The sequence below is a fragment of the Syngnathus floridae genome, chromosome 11, assembly GCF_059516105.1.
Source record: "Syngnathus floridae isolate MCC-2025c chromosome 11, RoL_Sflo_1.0, whole genome shotgun sequence".
NCBI lineage: Eukaryota > Metazoa > Chordata > Actinopteri > Syngnathiformes > Syngnathidae > Syngnathus > Syngnathus floridae.
Window position 1 is genome coordinate 9,542,893 of NC_142423.1, and position 18,585 is coordinate 9,561,477.

Here is an 18,585-nt window from a genome sequence, read left to right on the forward strand (position 1 = left end):
GTTATTATAATATGATACTACATTTATTACTCCTGATTACTGCCATTATTAAGTTAATAACTACATTTCCCCACTGTGGGAGAAAACAACACCAGCTATAATACAACACCGACACTCCTTTAAAAACTATTATTATTAAATTGTTATTATTCTGTTATTATTTCAGAATAAATAACATATTTAGAATATATATCATTCTTCTCATAGCTATACTGTAAATAAGATCCTTCACTTTTATTCTCAGACTTCCTTTTATACTTTTTTAAATTTTGTATGTTTGCACTAGGAAGGGAGCAGCTATCCGAATTTCGTTGTACAACTAAGTTGTAAAATGACATTAAAGGGCATTCTATTCTATGAATAAAGTTTTATCATTATCATCATTATATGTACAAATTAAGCAAAAATAATACTTCACTTGTATGCTGTTTTGTGTTAAAACACACTTCAGGTGGGTAAAAGCCAGAAAACAGGTTCGTCCGCCACTTTGTGAGCGTCTCCACGCATGTTTTTGAGGGAAGGCAAGTTCAAACATGCAAAGAGACACCAAACACTTGAAGGAGTTTGGTTTTAATCTTCAGGTAGCTTTTTTTTTTACAGCATGAAGATCATTTTGCTTTCATTTCAAAGTATTCTCGAGGGCTCCTCCAACAGGCCCAAGGTGTGAATTACAAAATCTTTACAATAATATGTACTTTGTACTCCCACTCGTCGAAGTGTTCTGTTCTGATTAATATTATGTTTGTGGAATATGAATAAAGCAGGGAAATCCACCATTTTTATACATCTCTTTTGACTTGTACTGCCATATGATGTGATGCAACTACTGCAAGTACATAAAAGATTGTCAAGAAAGTTATTTGACATTACTTCCTCTTTAAGGTCATTGACATACCCAGTGCAAACGGTTCTAATTATAGTATTAGCACTAATAAAACCTAATAATAATAGCACCTGAGTAACTGAGGAAATGTCTTTGTTTTATTTTTGTGCATATTTTGATTGTATTTTATTTAAACTGGTTAACGCTTTTTTCCTAAATGCTTTAAAGCAAAGATGCAAGTAAACCTTTGTAGATTTATTTTGTGCTGATTCCGGATTTGACCTAATTTGTCTTGGGGAAATCATCCATCCATAATAATTTGAATAATATTAATCGTATCAATTTTCATAATGGTCTTAATAATATTATCACCTTTCAACTTGGACGTGAGCTATATACCATAGTAGCCCAAACCATGTTTAGATGTTTTCAGGAAAAGAAATGAGTATATTTTAGTACATTATTTTCTTTTTGCTTTTCATTTATTTTGAAGATCGGGCGGCGCTAGGACCAAGCATGTCATTGGACTGACTGAGGCGCGCTCCACCAGCCAGCCAGGCAGGCAGGAAAAGGAAGGAGGTGTCCCTCAAACGAAAGCGGTGGTAGTTTGGACCAAAGTTCTACTCAACTCATAAAAAGTCCAGGAATACCACACTTTCGTGGCTTTTGAATAGTTCATCTGTAGTATTGCCGTCTTTATTTTTTAAGTAGCAATTTTGATCGTTTCCATGTGTGCGTGAGCTGGACTAACACACCTGTGACTCAGGTAAGCCACCCATTAAGGAAGTCGTCGGCTTTGCTCAATTTACCCAGGCCCAAGAAACGTGAAATCACTCACGCGTTAATTTTGTGTCACCATCATTTTTTTTTATATAGAAAGCAAAAGGGGCTTAAAAGTTTCAACTATTAAAAGAAGGTTCTACCTTCTAAGTGTGCTGTGCGTGAAAGCTGGGCCGAAGGACACTTAAGTTGTGCTTTGCTCACTATTGGGCAGGAACCTGCGGCACCCTCAGCAAGAACTGCAGCCCACTATGTGGCAGAGGTTAATGATTGACACTACTTTTATTGTAATACGTAATGAGAGTTGAGAAGACGCTGTGATTATATGACGGTTATAATGAGCAAAAAAAGGATCACGTATCTCGTGTTATTGCGATATTGACAAGAAGTCATTCAGGGGTTTCCTCATGGCCGTGGCACAGTTCTATGAGAGCCAATGCAAAAAATATTTCCAGAAATATTCTTAAAATGCAATCATCTGACTATTTTGCTAGCAAAAATAAAATGTTAGTCAAAATTAAAAAAGTATTACACAAAAATATGTTACCAATATGTATCACATCAAAATATGTTTACAATAATATGTATGTTAAAGGGTTAATATTACAGAAATGCAAAAACACAGCACAAAAGCAAAGTACAAGAATTTTAGAGTGGAACAAATATAGATGCATATATACTGAAATATTGGCAAAATAATAAATATGATGACCTGACCCATTAGAAAAATTAAAGCATATTAGTTGAAGAAATATGAAAAATACACAGACACTGAAAGAACATAGATAAATATTTAAAAACACTTTTGTAATTTTACACAAGTAACTATTACAGAAATATTAGAAAATGCTGCAGTATTTCCCATAGACAGCAGGAGGCGACATTATGGTCTGTCATCTGAAAGCACTTGACCTCAAAATGGATGTATTCCCTGAGTTCAGTTGGGCTGAAGCACCTAACCTGTGTCGTCGTAACCTTGGTGTGTGTTACAGCGCATCCTGCAGGGATGTGTTCCAGTCGGGGTCTTTGCAACCGCGGCGAGCAACCCGCCAACCGGTCTTCCCGCTCCGAGAGCACCGGTTCGGGAGCTCACTATGCTCTGTGCGCCCTGGGAGTGGGCCTGATTGCGCTGGGGGTGGTCATGATCGTGTGGACGGTGATCCCCGTGGACGGCGAGGAGTCGGGTGGCTCTAGCAACTCGTCCAGCAACTTCACAGTAGAGACTAACGATGAAGACGGCAAAGAAGGGGAGCTCTCCAAGTCGTCCTCGGTCGCCATGGTGCTGGTGGGCGTCGGCCTGGCCTTGCTGCTCCTGTCCATTTGCCTCGGCGTTCGGAGCAAGCGTAGAGCGAATGCCAGCGGCGAGCAAACAGAGCCGGCAGCATCAGCCTTCATGGACCATGTGACCGGCGATGGCGAAGAGTGAGTATGGTGCTCCAACCTCAACAAAGTGTTTGGAAATTAGAGAAAGCTTTTTTTTTTTCATGGAAAGTAGTGGTTTGCGATAATATTTTGTTATTGATCCTCAGAGTGCCAGATCCATCCGCATTCAACGTGCCAACCTACGAGGAGGTAGTCGGCAGCAGCGACTACCCGGTGCGTCAGAGCAACCTCCGCCAGAGTAACACCCATCTGCCGTCCTACGAGGACATTATCGCAGCCGTGGAGAACGAGGGCAGGGACGAGACCACCGAAGACTCCCCTCTCAATGACCCTGTGACACCCCCGCAGCCGGCGGAGGCCGCCGAGCCACAGGCCGACAGGCAGCCCAGCCTCCCGACGCGCAGCACCAGCCGGGCCAGTCGCCTGTTGCGCCCCCTACGGGTGAGGCGGATCAAGTCGGATAAACTCCACCTGAAGGACTTCCGAATCCAAATCCGCACTCCCACGCACAACCCGGTGACCATCGAGCCCATCACGCCGCCACCGCAGTACGATAATAAGCCGCCAGAATTGGGTTGAACGCCGCCATCCGGATTGATGACACTCCTGAGACAATCAAAAGACCATCTTCCCCGATGAGGAACTGTGTTCTGTTACAACCCATCTCTGGGCCTGTGCAAATGACACCAATACTGCTTTGATTTAAGCCCAATGTGTATTATTTACTTTGAGGGCCTAAGTGTGAAGTTTCAACAGCAAAGGGGGGTTCAAGTTGACGGGCATCTCATGAATAAGCTTTTCAGATTGTGCTCTCAACAAAGAAGATGGACTGAGATTGAGGAGTCTTTTGTGAATGTGCTTTTAAACTCGTCTTAAAGTGGCTCAAGTTGAACATTTTCAAGTGAAATATTGTCTTAAGGGTGTTTCACAACACTGGAACATCACATAGTAGATGTGGTGCTGTAATAAGGTAGGTTTTGCAGTCTATATAGCATTTTTGTAATATTAAAGTAAATCTTTTGGTTGCATTGTGCTTTTAATTAGTCAATTTTAAGCAGCTATTTCAATGCAACGTTATTGTTGACTCGTCTTTTTTTTTTTAAATGCACTGGAATCGCCGCTTCTGTTAGGTTGACCTCATATATTTATTCTTTATTCTCTGGCTTGCTGTCTAATTAGCTGCACTCCAGGTTGAAAAAATAAGTTAGAGAGGCTGCAAGTGTTTTTATGTTCAGAATGTAACACTGTTATTGGTCTCATAATAAAATACACAGTATCTGTACTGTAGTTGCATCGCACTATTCCTCAAAAACTACTTGCACTGTAGTGTACGTGCATTATGGCTCAGAGAGCATTTGTTGATTTATAGCGCCCTCCAGTGGTTACAAGAAGTAAACGACTAGGCTGTATAGGAGCAAGGATAACTAATACAATCATTTCAATTATGTGCATTTATTTAAAGAATCGTTTTAGTACGAGGATCGGGTTGCATCTTTTCAAGGTAAACAAATAACATAACTGGTAATCTATTTAAATATACTTTATTTTAGTAGGTAAATAAAACTCACTCTGTCTTACTAAAAGAAAGTATCTTTAAATAATTTGCCAAATTGAAGACAGTATGAACATCACCAAAGACAACTGGTCATCTTTTTTCAATATTTTCTTCCAAAGTATACATAAAATATATCTTTAAATGAAAGGAAATAAAACAAGTTGTAATTTATTTCAATGGGATTTTTTTTACATTTAAATATTAGTGGCGCGAATCTGTGCTATAAACATTTTGAATCTTTTTTTTTTTTGCCCTTATGCAACATATTTCCCTTCTACGCTCCACCCCGCGCCTCACTTCGGAAGGATTCTTTTTTTTTTTTCTTTCCTTTTCCTTTTTTTTTTTTTTTTTTTTGTGCAGCTGCCATGTAGCAGTGGGAGGCACAGCTGTCTGCGGGAAGAGCCAAAGCCCGGGGAGTCAGTCACATTCCTGGCTGGGATTCAATGACTGAAGCAGACACAAACAAACAGAGTGAGAGAGAGAGAGAGAGAGAGAGAGAGAGAGGCAGACGCGAGAGAGGGAGGAGAGCGAGCGAGAGACATTTAAAGCGCACATAGAAGTGCGTAAAACGGCTGTGGAGCGCGTAAGGAACAACACTCGTGATTGTATGCTGAGTTTTCTTTTGCAGATTTTTCCGCCTGTGGAGGTTGTTTATTAGAGGGAGAGAGAGAGAGAGAGAGAGAGAGAGAGAGGACACGCTTGTGTGGATCTTTTTTTCCTGAATGGGCCGCACCGGGAAGGGAAGCTGCTCCTTGTCCGGGGGAAGCTGTCTGACTGGCGGCGTGGAAATGCTCAGCTCAGACGCAGAGTGAACGAGACGCCTCGAATTAAGTAAAGCGATTCTTTCCCCGAGTTTTTTCTTCTTGTTTTTCGTCTAAGTAAAAGATGGAGGTGAACAGCTTCCAGCCTCACCCTGGACTTCAGCAAACTCTGAAGCAGTTCCATCTGAGCTCCATGCGCTCCCTCAGCGGACCAGCGGCGTTCTCCGCTCGCTGGCCCCACCAGGAGTCCCTGTTCAAGGACGCTAAAGCCGAGATGATGCTCAGCCTGCCGGCCCACACTCCACCGGTAATGTCCGGACCGCTCTTCATCCCGTCGGACCGCTCCACGGAGCGGTGCGAGACGCTCCTGGAGCGCGAACCCATCTCTTGCTTCGTGGTGGGCGGCGAGAAGCGCCTGTGCCTGCCGCAGATTCTCAACAGCGTGCTGCGGGACTTTTCCCTGCAGCAGATCAACTCGGTGTGTGACGATTTGCACATTTACTGCTCGCGTTGCACGGCCGACCAGCTGGAGATTCTCAAGGTGGTGGGCATCCTGCCCTTCTCGGCGCCCTCCTGCGGCCTCATCACGCAGACGGACGCCGAGCGCTTGTGCAACGCGCTCATCTACGGAGGCTCGTACCCGCCGCGCCGCGGGGGAGGAGGCAAGGAGCGAGGCGGTGGCGGAGGTGTCAACGGCGTCGGGGGCGGCAACGGCGTCCACTTAGAGCTGGAGTGCACCGAGGGCAGCTTCCGGGTTTACCATGAGTGCTTTGGCCGGTGCAAGGGCTTGTTTGTGCCGGAGCTCTACTCGGGCCCCGGAGCCGCCTGCGTGCAGTGCCTGGATTGCAGGCTGATGTTTCCGCCGCGAAAGTTCGTGGTGCACAGCCACAAGCGACTGGAGAACCGGACCGTGCACTGGGGCTTCGACTCGGCCAACTGGAGGGCCTACGTGCTCCTGGACCCGGACTACAGCGGCAAAGAGGAGAAGGCAAGCCTGGAGCGTCTGCTCAGAGACTTGAAGGGGAAATATGACGTGAGCGGCAAGTTGGCCAGGAAGTCGTGCAGAGTAAGTGGATGATTGATTTGCTTTTGAGGAATGGCTGGTGAACTTGTCAACTTGTGCACATCATATGACTCCTGCATTGCTTGGGTGCATGTCATCGATACTGCAGTGGTTTTTAAAAAGTCTATCTCTAATATCATTCATTGTAAGCCACTGTGACAACTGCGCTTAAAATACTCTTAATGATTCAATCAAAATCCACAGATTTTTATTCTGAGGTCATTGATCGTAGTGGTGCAATCAGAGTCCTGTGAGTGATTGACAGCCAGTTCAGGTGGAGTTTACATGTTCCCGCTGTGCATGCGTGGTCTTCTTGTATTCCAAAAGACACGTACAACTAACATGCAAAATTTAAAGACCCCAGATTATTTTCTATATGGCCATGTAATTGCTTTGCAATCAATTCTGGGTGATTGATTGCTTATGATTCAGTTGTATCTCACTTCTCTTACCGCAAAGTCAACTTGGGTAGGCTCCAGTTCACAACTGCAACTCTAATCAGGGCAAGCACTATAGAAAATGGATGGATGGATGGAAGGAAGGTGGGCTTTTTATAACAGTTCCTCTGAGGTTTTATTTTTAGAATTATAGGTGGTGGCGGGACATTCCTGCTCTCATGCAGGTATTTTCTTGTGTGAATGTGACAAGTATGTTCTTCCTTTTATGAACTTCTCATTATTCCACATCATTCTATGTCTATGTCAATATCCTTCCATAACTTTCCATTATTCCATTTTGACACTCAATTCCTCCAGAAATTGCATTTTATAGTTTACTTTGAAATCGTGACTGTTCCTGTTAACAAAAGACTCGAAATATAAGAGACATTTTTATTCGTACACACCTGGAGGTCACGGGTATAGTTTCCTACGATTGTGCACGTTTGGGTTTAGAAATGTACCAAATGCCCCTCTACATTAAGATAAATGGAGATCTGATTATTTTATTTTTTTTAGGTAAGATGAGGAGGAGGAGGGGGTAGATGAAGGCTATTTTAAGGTGGTGATGGGGTTAAAAGTTTAATGAGGTTTGGGATATGGATATATGTGTGTGTATGTGTGTGTGTCATGGTGGGATAAGCTGCGCGTGGGTGGGTGTGGGTGTCACTGTGATGGCGTCCTGCGTGGGTCATTCTGGACAAAAGAGCATAGAAGATGGGGGGGGTTGAGGGGGTGGTGCTAGCTGACTGGCTGCATGGTTCGGTCACACAGCAGCTGCTGTGTGGGACACTCACAAATGAGTGGACAGCTCTGTGGGCATTGCCATACTCTGAGTGCCAGCCTGGAGATGTGTCATCAGAGGGCAATCTAAGTCATGAAAAGTGAGCAAAGTTGCTAAACAGAGAAGAAACAATGGAACATGGGTGATCTTAGATGTTGCTTAACAAGTCTCACATCAGGCAGGGCATGACCCCACAACCTTGAGATTAAGATGCTTGTATTCTCCCAACCGAGCTACTCAGGTAGGTGTTGAAGCATGTGCAATCTTCCATGGGCATTGCAAGGCAAAACGTCTGGCAAGCAACTGGAGTTGGGCACCAGATCTCCAGAAAGTAAAAAAAAACCTTGTCGTAGTTTAGCTTTATGTTCCTTGTGCTTCACGGTAGGACGGTGAGGTTTGTTTACCCCCTGTTTGAATTTGCATGAAAACGAGTCAGGCTTGATTTGAGTCAAGGAGTTGCTATTGAGCACCAAATTCAAAATCTGTTAATTCAGCACAAAGCAATCATATATTTATGACATTCTCAACTGTAGTTTTTTTTTTTGGGGGGGGGGGATAAAACGGATTAATGCCACTCCCATTTATTTCAATGGCTAAAGATGATTTGTGCTTTGCGAATGAATTCATCTTGTATTTGACTAGAAAAAGTGTCCCCAACCAGATGCTGATGTGTTATCACCTGTATTGTTTGTCATCTAAAAAAAACGGAATGCTTTGCAGGCAACCTTTGACAGTGTGTGTGTGTTTTACACATGACGGAAGGATGGATAGGGGAGGGGGGGTGTTAGGGCAGTGCATTTTGGCTGCGGTTTACTGTCAGTTGTGTCCCACTTAGCAGACAGGCCACGCTCCTCGGGGAGCCGCACACCAGCACTGCTGCCATACATCAACCTGACAGGCCAAGCTGCTCAAAGGCCAGACGGCGGCTCGCACACCAAGCTTAAGCCGGCCAAACACAAAAAGAGTTCACGTTATCGGCCGGCCTCAGACACCCTTGCATGTCATGCGGCTTTATTTATAAGAGGCACAACTCGCCTGTCTGCATTTAAGATTGGGGATTCCGGGAAGTGCCTTCATTCATTCATTCATTCATTCGTTCGTTCGTTCGTTCGTTCGTTCGTTCGTTCATATTTTTACTACTTGACAGGAAGCAGCAGTGGGAGACCTAATTAATTTAAAAATTAAGGCCTGATGATGTTTTTTCTGCCTAAATGGCAAGTTGTAAAAATTTACTATTACTCTTCCATGAAGTATTACAAACAAGATGGATTTTATGACTTGGCAATAAATGGCAGTGTGTGGCAATAATTATAGCCCAAGTAGTTTGTTGTCTAAATGGCTTACTTTAGAAATTGGAGCAACCCACAATAGGGTGCAGTTTGATTGGACCATTCTGAGCTACATATAACAAGCTTGCATGTAAATAGTACAGCTACATTAATGCCTGACCAACTTGAGTTTGCGGCCTAAATGGACTGTTGTATAAATCCATGGGTCAGAAAGCACAAGAGAAATAAATAAATAAATAAACCACTTTGCTATGTTGTCGCTTCATCTTAACGCAATGGATTTTTGATACTTGGTAAGAACCAGACTAATTCAGGCCCCGGCTAATTTTTGCTGCCAAATGTTCTACCACAGAAATTGGATGAGAAAGTCAACATTATGTCATCTCTACATCTTGAAGGGATGAAAATGAATTGGCAACGAGGCACCACTCATTCAGGCCCAACTTGTTTGCTGCTTAAACGGGCTGCTGTAGATTCCACATAGTAAGTCCTCCAATTAAACTGAGTATAATTATGATAGAAGGGGAGGGGGGGGGGGTTCATCATTGTGTTTGTTGCGAACGCTCCGGCGAGACCGGCCGCTGCAGGCTGGGCAGGCCTTGAGATGTGTTGTCAAAGGGCCATGACCTTTTGACCTTTCCCAAAGACACAGTCAACTACTCCACCCCACCCCCACTTTAACCGACCAATCACATCTCATCCACTGGCCAGATGGTTGTGTGATAAAGGATGCAAAAGAGATCCAGTGAACCGACGAGAGGACTTTATGATTTTTAATTGCCAAACTTTGACTTAAGTTTAAGAAAAAAATAAAAGGTCGCTCCAATGGGTCAACACTGTATGTAATTCTTCTGAATGCTAACTTGTTCTCATTTGCATTAAAAGCTCTAAAAACTGGAAATTGGATTTGGATGCTTCCTGGAGCAGTTTTGTGACCAAAATCATTAACGTTTCCACGGAAGGGCATAAGTTAGACCTTTTTTTTTTAATGACACAACTATTAAAGTCATTCAACTGAGGCCAATTTATGCCATTTTTCATCCCATTGTTCCTCTCACTGGGAGAAATTAACCTCAAACATGGCATGAACCAATCAAGTGAGCGTCAAGGGCTTGTGCATCCACTTAGTCGGCACGATTAAAGTATTAAATTTGTGGAAAAAATAGCATCTACTACTACTACTTCTACAAATTCCATGATTGCCGAGGTTTAAGTAACAAAATACAATCCAGTGGAACCAGTTGATGAATTACATATATTGTTTCCAACCCAAAATAATTAAAAAAGATAATGCAACTAATATTGTACTATTTCTTGAAGGGTTAGTTGTTTTCAATAACCACATAAAAATGCAATTTTTTTTTTTTTATTTTTTTAAAAATATATATATAAAATTCCTAAAAATGAAAACTAAGAAAAAAAATTAAATTTTAATTTGCTAGTGCCGATGCTCTCTGTAAACATCAGCGTGCTAAATAAAGAAATGAATAAAAATGAAGATGAAGACCAAGAATCAACTTGAAACAAACTATTATAAACTTACAGTTGTGCCTTATGTCTTTGCTAGAGTGGGTTTGTTATGTTTTGCCCCTCCAGCGCGCTAGCATATAAACAAGAGTACATAATGGCAGGATCATCCGTTGGCAGGCAGATTAAAATGAGCTCCCAGGACCGGCTCATTTCCATTCCCATCTGTCTGCTGACCTCTAGGAAGCCGCAACATGACATCCTTGACGGGCCCGCCTGCCCGCCATACCCCGAGTGGGCTTATTCTTGTATGTTCCTTAGACTTTGGCTTCCATTGTGGCCTTCGGTCTTTTCTCTCGTCTTCATCTGACCCTCCCCTCCCTCTCGCCCACTCTTCCTCTTGTCCTTTGAGCACCCCCCGCCCCCAAGGGAAACCGTCACCTTGTCGCCGCGGTGCATGCGGGCCAGCGCTTGGCCGCTGCGTGGACGGCGTGTCAGGAGCTCCCAGGGGTTGTGGCCTCCATTCTCCCAGGGGTGACCCCATGTTAAAAGAGTGTCAGCTGGGGTTCTGTCATGGCTGATGCGGGCTAAAGATCTGCCGCCTCCTTTGTTTGAGGGCCGGCCTTTCACAGGCTGTGAAGTGCGGACCCTTTTCTCTTTTTGTTACAAGGGTCTTGTCTCTTTTGGGCTTCGTAACCTCCAGCCTCTTCCCGGGTGGGAAATCCGAGCGTGCAGGTTTGGCCTGCGTCACTGCCGTCTTCCTCTTGGTTGTTATTGGAGCTAAGAATGGGGTCTGCATGTCTGATGACCAGATGATGACTACCATAGCCATATGCAAGTATACTTATTCGGACCAGCACAAATTGCAATACATCAGAAAAATCTGAAATCTCTTGTAAGACAACATAAAAAACATCCAAGTCTCTTGTAAGACAGCATAAAACATTTCCAAGTGACTTGCTGTGCGTGTGTAGTGAGGGAATCAAGTGATTAGTGCTGATCAGTGTCGCCTGCTCCGTCAGCCACAGAACAGATGCCTGTATTGGGTTAGTCATCATCAATTTCTCCCCGATCACCGCCCGATTTCCAGCCCTGTGATTAAGAATCAATCCCATCTGCTGCAGAGACAGGAAATCTGGGTCTGCATCTGCTGCTGGTTGAGACACGAAGCCACTGCATTCGAGGGGTGCGGTGAGGCGGCTAGGAGTTGGAACTCCCATAATCCCGCCCGCCTAACTCTTGGAATGCAGGAATGCTGAAGCGTTACACATCCAGACCTGTGCCATCTCTCAGTAACAAGAGACGGATGGGCTTCACATCATCATCAAGCTTGTGGGGGCCTATAAGGATCCCCTATGGAACACGCTAATTAGAGCGTGCATCGGATGTAGCACAGCAGCTTAGCACGTACAGTGCGAAAGAGATGTTCCAGAGATACTTTATTGAGATACTTTACCCCGCCTACATTTTAGCCCAAACTCAATTGGAAGAAATTTAAGGATGTATAGAAACTGCATAATCGAATCATCGGACAATTATCGGTAAACCTATATTTTAAAAAAATGAATATTTTTTATAGTCTCTCTATAATGTGTATTTTCTCCAAGTTGTGGTCTAGAGCGTATCCCCCTGCAGGAATGAACCAGAAATTAGCCATATCCTGAATATAATGATGGAGGTTAAAAACCCCAAGAAGAGTAGCTGTGTGCATATGCGTTACATTCAAACGCTGCACCCTCCTAAAGCTCCACCGGTGTTGGACCACATTGGAGCAGAAGCGGGCCCTGCTGGTGCCATATGACAAATCGGCATGCCGCTTCTGCCTCCAATCCTCCCACCGACCACCTCCAAAGCTGAGCTAGCGAGGAGGATTAGCTCACGCGGCTAAAAGCAAACAGACTGCTCTGTGTTGAGACAGCTTTTGGTCCAAATCTTGTTTGTGCCTCCTGTTTTGATGGCTCCCAACACCAGCGGGGTCGCGCTGCACTTCACAACTGGTGCCAAGCACTGTGTGTGTGCTTTGTGTCTGTGGGTCTTGTGGCTTTGCATTGCACTGCTCCCTTGTTATTTAAGATATGCATAATTAGTTTGGGAATTACCACGTCCTTCAGTGACTATTAAGACCACCCCCCCAGTTAAGGGGATGTGCATCAAGTAACGTAATAATAAAACTAAAGCCACTTTTCCACCAGTTGGTCCGGATCAGTTTGCTTTACTGCGGTACCGATTGGAACACTATGAAACCAGACTTCCACAGTTTCTCTGTGCTTAAGTAATATGTATTTTAAATGTAATAGTCGTGACTCCAATATTGAGAACATGGGAGTGATTATGTGTATGCCTAAATTTCTGTACAGAAAAGGTTCATGAGCAAGAAATTGTCACACAAAAAAAATTTCAAAATTTGACCGATTGGGCTTTGGAACAGAAATGATTATGCACACAAATTCTGCCTCGCAACAATAAGCCACAACTTTAACTTGGATGCAATAAGTACATTTCAGAACAGAATTCATAATCATAACTTTTAAAACCCAAACTGTATTTTTTTTAAATTGTGATCATTAAACCTACCAGACAATTTTATGCAAAATTCAGAAATGCAGTGCCTCAATGCCAAATCAACACACGTATAAAATAAAATAGTTATTAAGGATGCCCCCCAATGCGAAACACATTGAGGTTATCTACTTCGGTGCATTTCTAGTGCATTAGCACAATCACACAAAATAAGTTGCGTAAATCTTGGTAGAAGCTGTGCTTAGAGCAGCACAGTGTCTGGAGAAATAGTTTGATGCGCAAACTGCCTGTGCGTGTCTATGTGGGTTTGTACGTGTGGGCAGGTGAGCGTTGTCGGACTGAAGTCACGGTGGTTTGCAGTCGGCCGGTAGTGATTGGAGGGCGGTTGTGGTTGCTAAGCAGAGCTGTGCTAAATAAGAACTTGCTGGCTCTTGCCGGCTCTGAGGAAAGCGCAGCGAAGCGCACGGTGCCACACATATGTACTGTACCGTACTGTACGTTAGTATGCACACATCGACCGACCTCACACTGCACAGACCTCTCGCAGTTGAGACCTCCGAGCTTTCCTCCTTCTGCTGCTCCTCCACGCCGTCTCACGCACTCGTTTCCCTGCGGCATGGCTCTGCGTAAAGCTGGCCTTTCCGTCAGCGAGACCGTTCACCTCCTCCGTTTGACACGGGGGTCGACCCTGGAGGACATACACACAACCGCTCGCCCGCCCGTATAGCAGACCTGCATGGGCTCGCCTCCAATTGCACCTCGCTGCCGCCGCACTCCCCCTCACACTGCTTTCTACTACTCACACTGGCCTACATACAGAGGATGGATGGATGGAAAGCTGGAAAACATTTACAAGGAACCATACACTTAATTATTAATCCTGCCACTTTATATGTGGTTAATTGCATGTTGTAACGTTCTAACATCAAATAACGTTTCTTCAATTCATCCCTCTATTATGTCAACATTAGAGGAGGCTGTATGTAAATCGTAGCAAGTTAGTCAGATCATTAGCAACCTCACTAATTGATGCTAAAATATTTAGACTTTTTTTATTGTCAACAAAAGAGGAATATGATTCGAAATTTACATGGCTAGCTACTTTGCAATCTTCTGAATTGCATTGATCATACTATATTTATTATTATGATACATTTTCCCAATTGAAACAGAATTTCTTTTCAAACAGTCGCTGTCATCTACTAAATTAGCCCAATTATATTTTAAGTAGGCACAGAAGATAAGTGCTTACATGTCGGCCTCTCAATTCTGAGGCTCTAATCATGGTTGCGGCCTTCTTGTGTGGACTTTGTATGTTCTCGGCCGCGTTTGCGTGGGTTTCCTCTTGGGCCCTGGCTTCCTCCCACATTCCAAAAACATGCATGTTATGTTCACTGAAGAATCATCCATCCATCTATTTTCAACAGCGCTTATCCACGGTGGGTGCTGGAGCCTTTCCCAGCCAAAGACAGACTACACCCTGAACTGGTCGCCGTCCAATCACAGAGCACGAACATCCACATTTTCAGCTGTGGCGTTTTCTGCGAGATGGAGCCATGTGGCATTGTCAGCAGGTTGCCCGTATCAAATGCATTCAGCACGCTCTGCTGGAGTGACGCTTTGGGTATAAAACTGTCACTCCGGGGACCTGCCATGCTTGCTCTTTATCACAGCATCATGGGGTTACCTGGCTTTTTTCCAGCCTGACATGAGCTAAGTGGACTTTGCAGCTACTCGTGACAAGTGGCAATTTGCACAACGGAAATTAATACAAAGTACAGCAACTCGAAAATAACTACCAATTGTGTCGTGGAGTTTTGCTGTAAAAAGTAGATGGAAAAATGGCAGCAGCTTGGTAGTTATAGGATGAGTATGTGACTTCGTAATGATAGCCACCTTGCGTAATTGAAGTAAGCAGAAGTATTGCTCTAGCAATAATCCACAGTCAGCAAAATTGGAGTGATCCAGCTTTGCATAATGCAAAGTGAAGGCACAATTATGACGGAGCCATGTTGTCACAGTTCCTCACTCTCATCATCATGGGCCTTTTTGAAATGTCTGTCGCATAAAATATTGTCACTGCCTGGTGAGCGTGGAAAAAAAATGTCAGTGTTTGGATCATGTGTCCTGTATAGAATGTATGAATGATTCCAGAGGTGACAAAAGGGCATTGTTGGCTGCATCATCCTCACAAAGATACCCCCGCCCGTCCCCCCGCGCTCTCCATCTCCCTTCCAGCTGCCGCACTGTACGCGCCGCTGCGACATAATGAGTAGCTCCAAATAGATTAGCCGCCCCATCGTCAACACCGCTCCCTAATTTCTTCGCCTTTTGTCGCTGTAACCGAAAATCGGGATCAGTGGGTGGAAGTTGCTTTTGTGGCCACAGCAGGTGTGGGCGCCTCCCCCCCCGACCCTCCATGAGGTGCTGCTGAGATATTCCAGCAACCTTCTGGAGCTCAACTTGAACCCTCAGTCACCGCTGGAGAAATTCTTCAGGCGAATGGTTTTCTCCCCCCTCTGCAAACACATCTGGTGAACAGCACAAGCACCCCTGTCATCTTTTACAGCGTTGAGGTCATTTCCACCCTATCAGTAAAATGGAAACACATGGTGTGCAGGCTTGGCTCTTAATGGGGTGGGGCTGGCATGAAGCAGCTCTGACACACGGCTTCTTACAGGCTGCCAAAAAAGCCATACGGGCTCTGTCACGTCAAAAGGCAAGACGCGGAACCGACGCTCCGCATACGTTTTGTCCGCCGCCTTCGACTAGGCCGTCGGAGAGTTGGCCGAGCTGCGGCGTTTTGGCTTCCGCGAGGACACTTGGGAGAAAGGGTGTGTCGGTAGTTTTAATTAGGATTCTCCTTCCGCAATAAATCGTGTACATTTCCACTAGTCTACGCCACGGTTCCTCTCACATCACCAACTTGGCGCCATTATTGTTTTCTGTTGTCGCTATGTAATTGTAGAAGCACATTGGTGACCAAGGAGGCACGGTGGACTAGTGGATAGAAGGTGTGCCTCACAGTTTGCGTATTTGGGGTTTGAATCTTTGGCCGTGCATGGCTTCCTTCCACAGGTGTGCTGAAATTATCCATAGGTGTGAAATTGACCATAACGTTAAAAGTCTGGCACAATTTGACTTTCGCCAAAAATGCTTCTAATCAATGAGATTGTTTTCCTGTGGCGAAAATGTGGCTGAAGGTTTTGACTTTTTGGACCTGGATTTCTATTTTCGGACTCCAGCTCACACTCCTAATGAGGACAAGTCATAAAAATTGAATGGATGGTGGTTTTCATTCTTTGTCGTTCCCCCCTCACAAAAAAGCCCAAAGAAAAGAAGCTTGCGTTAAGATCAAGTCTTGCCAGATATCTCGACAATTTATGTCCATTTTCATACTGAACGTCACATTTGGCTTAGTCGGCGTTGTCAAAGATTTCCAGTACTTTGCGTCACTCATCAGAACTCATTCTGGCTGATTTCTTGACTCCATTATTAGCATCGGCTTCTTCATTGTTTTTCTATGCAGGAGCTCTGCGAGCCATTAGAATGCAACGTCGAACTTTTCCGGTCTTGCACTTGTACATTCCAGCCACTCTGTGGTTTCCATTTGGCGGGAGATAGAAAGAAGGAAGGAGAAGGAGGGAGGTGGGGGTCAGAGTGCATGAAGCATCCTCGGGGCGAAAGGACTCGACTGCGGCGCGGCCCGCTGCAGATATGGAAGGGCGCACGCTCCTTCCTGCGAGGCGCGCCTCCGTCCTCATTACCTCTGCGGCAGCTTCGCTCATACGCCTTTGTTCTCGCTCGTCTTGGCTTGAAACTGGAGAGTATGGAGGGAAGTGCTGAGGCTGCACTTTTGCTCGGCTGCCCACAACTACTTGTGTGCCGTGCGGGAGGAAACGTAGCGCAGACAAGCACCCCCTCAGGCCCCCCTCCCTCTCCCTCTTGTCTACATAGTTCCATAAAATCAGTACTATGGTTTAATTTGTTGTTCTGACGCCGTTTGTAATCTAGAAAACCGTCGAGTTCTTGTCGTGCACTTCAATTATTCGATAAATGCATCAAAAAATTGCTGCGTGGGTCTCACTAGTTAAAAACGATTTGATCTCGATACGAGAGACGCAGTACGGGTGATTGAAAGTTTTCCAAATATATTCACATTCAGAAAGTCATTGACAAGTCTGCTTCTTTTGTTTTTTAAATAACAAGGCGAAGATGTGTCCTTTTAACCCCGTTCCCACCCAACTCCGCGTGGACCTTGGCCTCGCTCCGAACCCGCCGGCGAAAGGCCGCGACTCCTACACAAGTGACAAGCGAGTGAAAATATTTGAGGCCGGTTTGCTCAGAGTGAAGAAGTGGAAGAGAGAGATGATTTGTTCGCTTTTCTCTCCGCGCTCTTGAGAGTGTTTGTGTAAGGTGAAGTAGGAAAACGCAGGAGCCGCGAGCCAGACGGCGGCGGCGCGGTCCGAGCTTGGACGGGAATGCAGACGGCGCTTGTTTGTTTGGGGAGAAATTGTAGACTCTGCCAAAGTCCCGCGCTCACGCCCAAGTCAGGCAAATAAAACCTATTCACACAGAAGGAGGAGGGAAGGGTGTGGGGGGGTGTACCTGGGCGGAGGCGCGCTACATCTGGACAGCGCCGCCTGGTCGCAGAGGTGCGCCTTCGATTGTTTGTATGTTGTTTCCAGCCTTTTCATAAATAACTCCATGAAGGTCAACTGGTTTTACTAGACTAGAGAGAGGCAAGTCCAGAGGCAAGAAGGGCTCCCCGCCATCTGGCAGCCATAAAAATGGGGGAGCGAGAGTTTTTATTTTTTTACAGGCGGTTTATGGGATGGCAGGGTGAGGAGAGCCAGAGTGGATGGTGGACTCTGGTTGCCCCCGAGCTGCAAAGCTTCCTCTGCAATCTGAATGGCAGGTCAGAAGTTCATTGCCTCTACGCCTACAGCACCCCTCCTGCCGGCATCTGCCTTGTAAGGTGAAGGAAGGGACGGCGAGGTCAAAGTTCCAGGGCAAGGGAGAAGCCTTAGAATAAGAATGGCTATGACGCTCACGAGAGAAAACCTACATCCAAGTGCATTCGTTTTTCTAAACCATTGTATCCTGTTCAAGGTCGTTGCAGTCGCGCCGACAACTCCGCTTTCCCAGCCGTTTAGAATAATTTGGTTCTAGACAGGCATGTTTGTCAACCCATTTTCTACCGATTATCCTCAAAAACTGGAGCGTGTGCTTACGTTTGAGAATTATTTTCCAAACACTGTACTGTGTTTTCTGGGAGTTGCTATAGAAGAATAATGGTGTTCCAAATAATTTCAATGGGACTTTTTACATTTATTTATTTATTTATTTATTTATATTTGCGGTTGAACACTGGGGAAACAAAACACAAATTTCACACACATTTGTTAGGAATGTGCATAGACCAATGAAGAACACAACATTTTGGCGAGGCTACACATTTTAGTTTTGTGCCACCATGACTCACTATGACATCAATTGAACGTCGTTATGATGTTTGTTTCCCCGGGACAAGTTTTTGCTAAAAAGCCTTGATGACGACGTATCATACCATGAAACTGGTCCGATCCGGGACTTTCCCCTTGGCCTCAGCTGAATTTTTTTGAATCATTGTTTTTTTCCTTGAATAAAACCAAAGCTTGTGAACATTTCTGGAAATATGTGGAAGATTCAACTTTTCTGCTTCTCGTGTAATGCTGCTCTGA

General features: G+C 44.8%; 2 protein-coding genes across 2 annotated transcripts in view; both read left to right on the forward strand.

Annotated features, from left to right (window-relative positions):
• Nucleotides 1-1,347: 1,347 nt before the first annotated feature.
• On the forward strand, nucleotides 1,348-4,268 carry tmem51b (transmembrane protein 51b). The gene is made up of 3 exons (XM_088390819.1): nucleotides 1,348-1,589; nucleotides 2,596-3,025; nucleotides 3,133-4,268. The coding sequence occupies exons 2-3, from the start codon at nucleotides 2,610-2,612 to the stop codon at nucleotides 3,563-3,565; spliced, it is 849 nt and encodes a 282-aa protein (XP_088246945.1). The 5' UTR covers nucleotides 1,348-1,589; nucleotides 2,596-2,609; the 3' UTR covers nucleotides 3,566-4,268.
• A 759-nt stretch (nucleotides 4,269-5,027) lies between these two features.
• The window catches only part of LOC148390951 (ski oncogene-like), a 31,073-nt gene continuing 17,515 nt past the window's right edge, over nucleotides 5,028-18,585 (forward strand). The window contains exon 1 of the mRNA XM_088388785.1: nucleotides 5,028-6,368. Coding sequence (XP_088244911.1) covers nucleotides 5,427-6,368 — 942 coding nt within the window. The 5' untranslated portion in view covers nucleotides 5,028-5,426. The remainder of the gene's footprint in view (nucleotides 6,369-18,585) is intronic.

Bases quoted from the DNA above. Each gene is read 5' to 3' on its own strand.
- tmem51b (XM_088390819.1), top strand. From the start codon at position 2,610: ATGTGTTCCAGTCGGGGTCTTTGCAACCGCGGCGAGCAACCCGCCAAC. The intron at 3,026-3,132 runs GTGAGTATGGTG...ATTGATCCTCAG, and splicing joins GTGACCGGCGATGGCGAAGA to AGTGCCAGATCCATCCGCAT.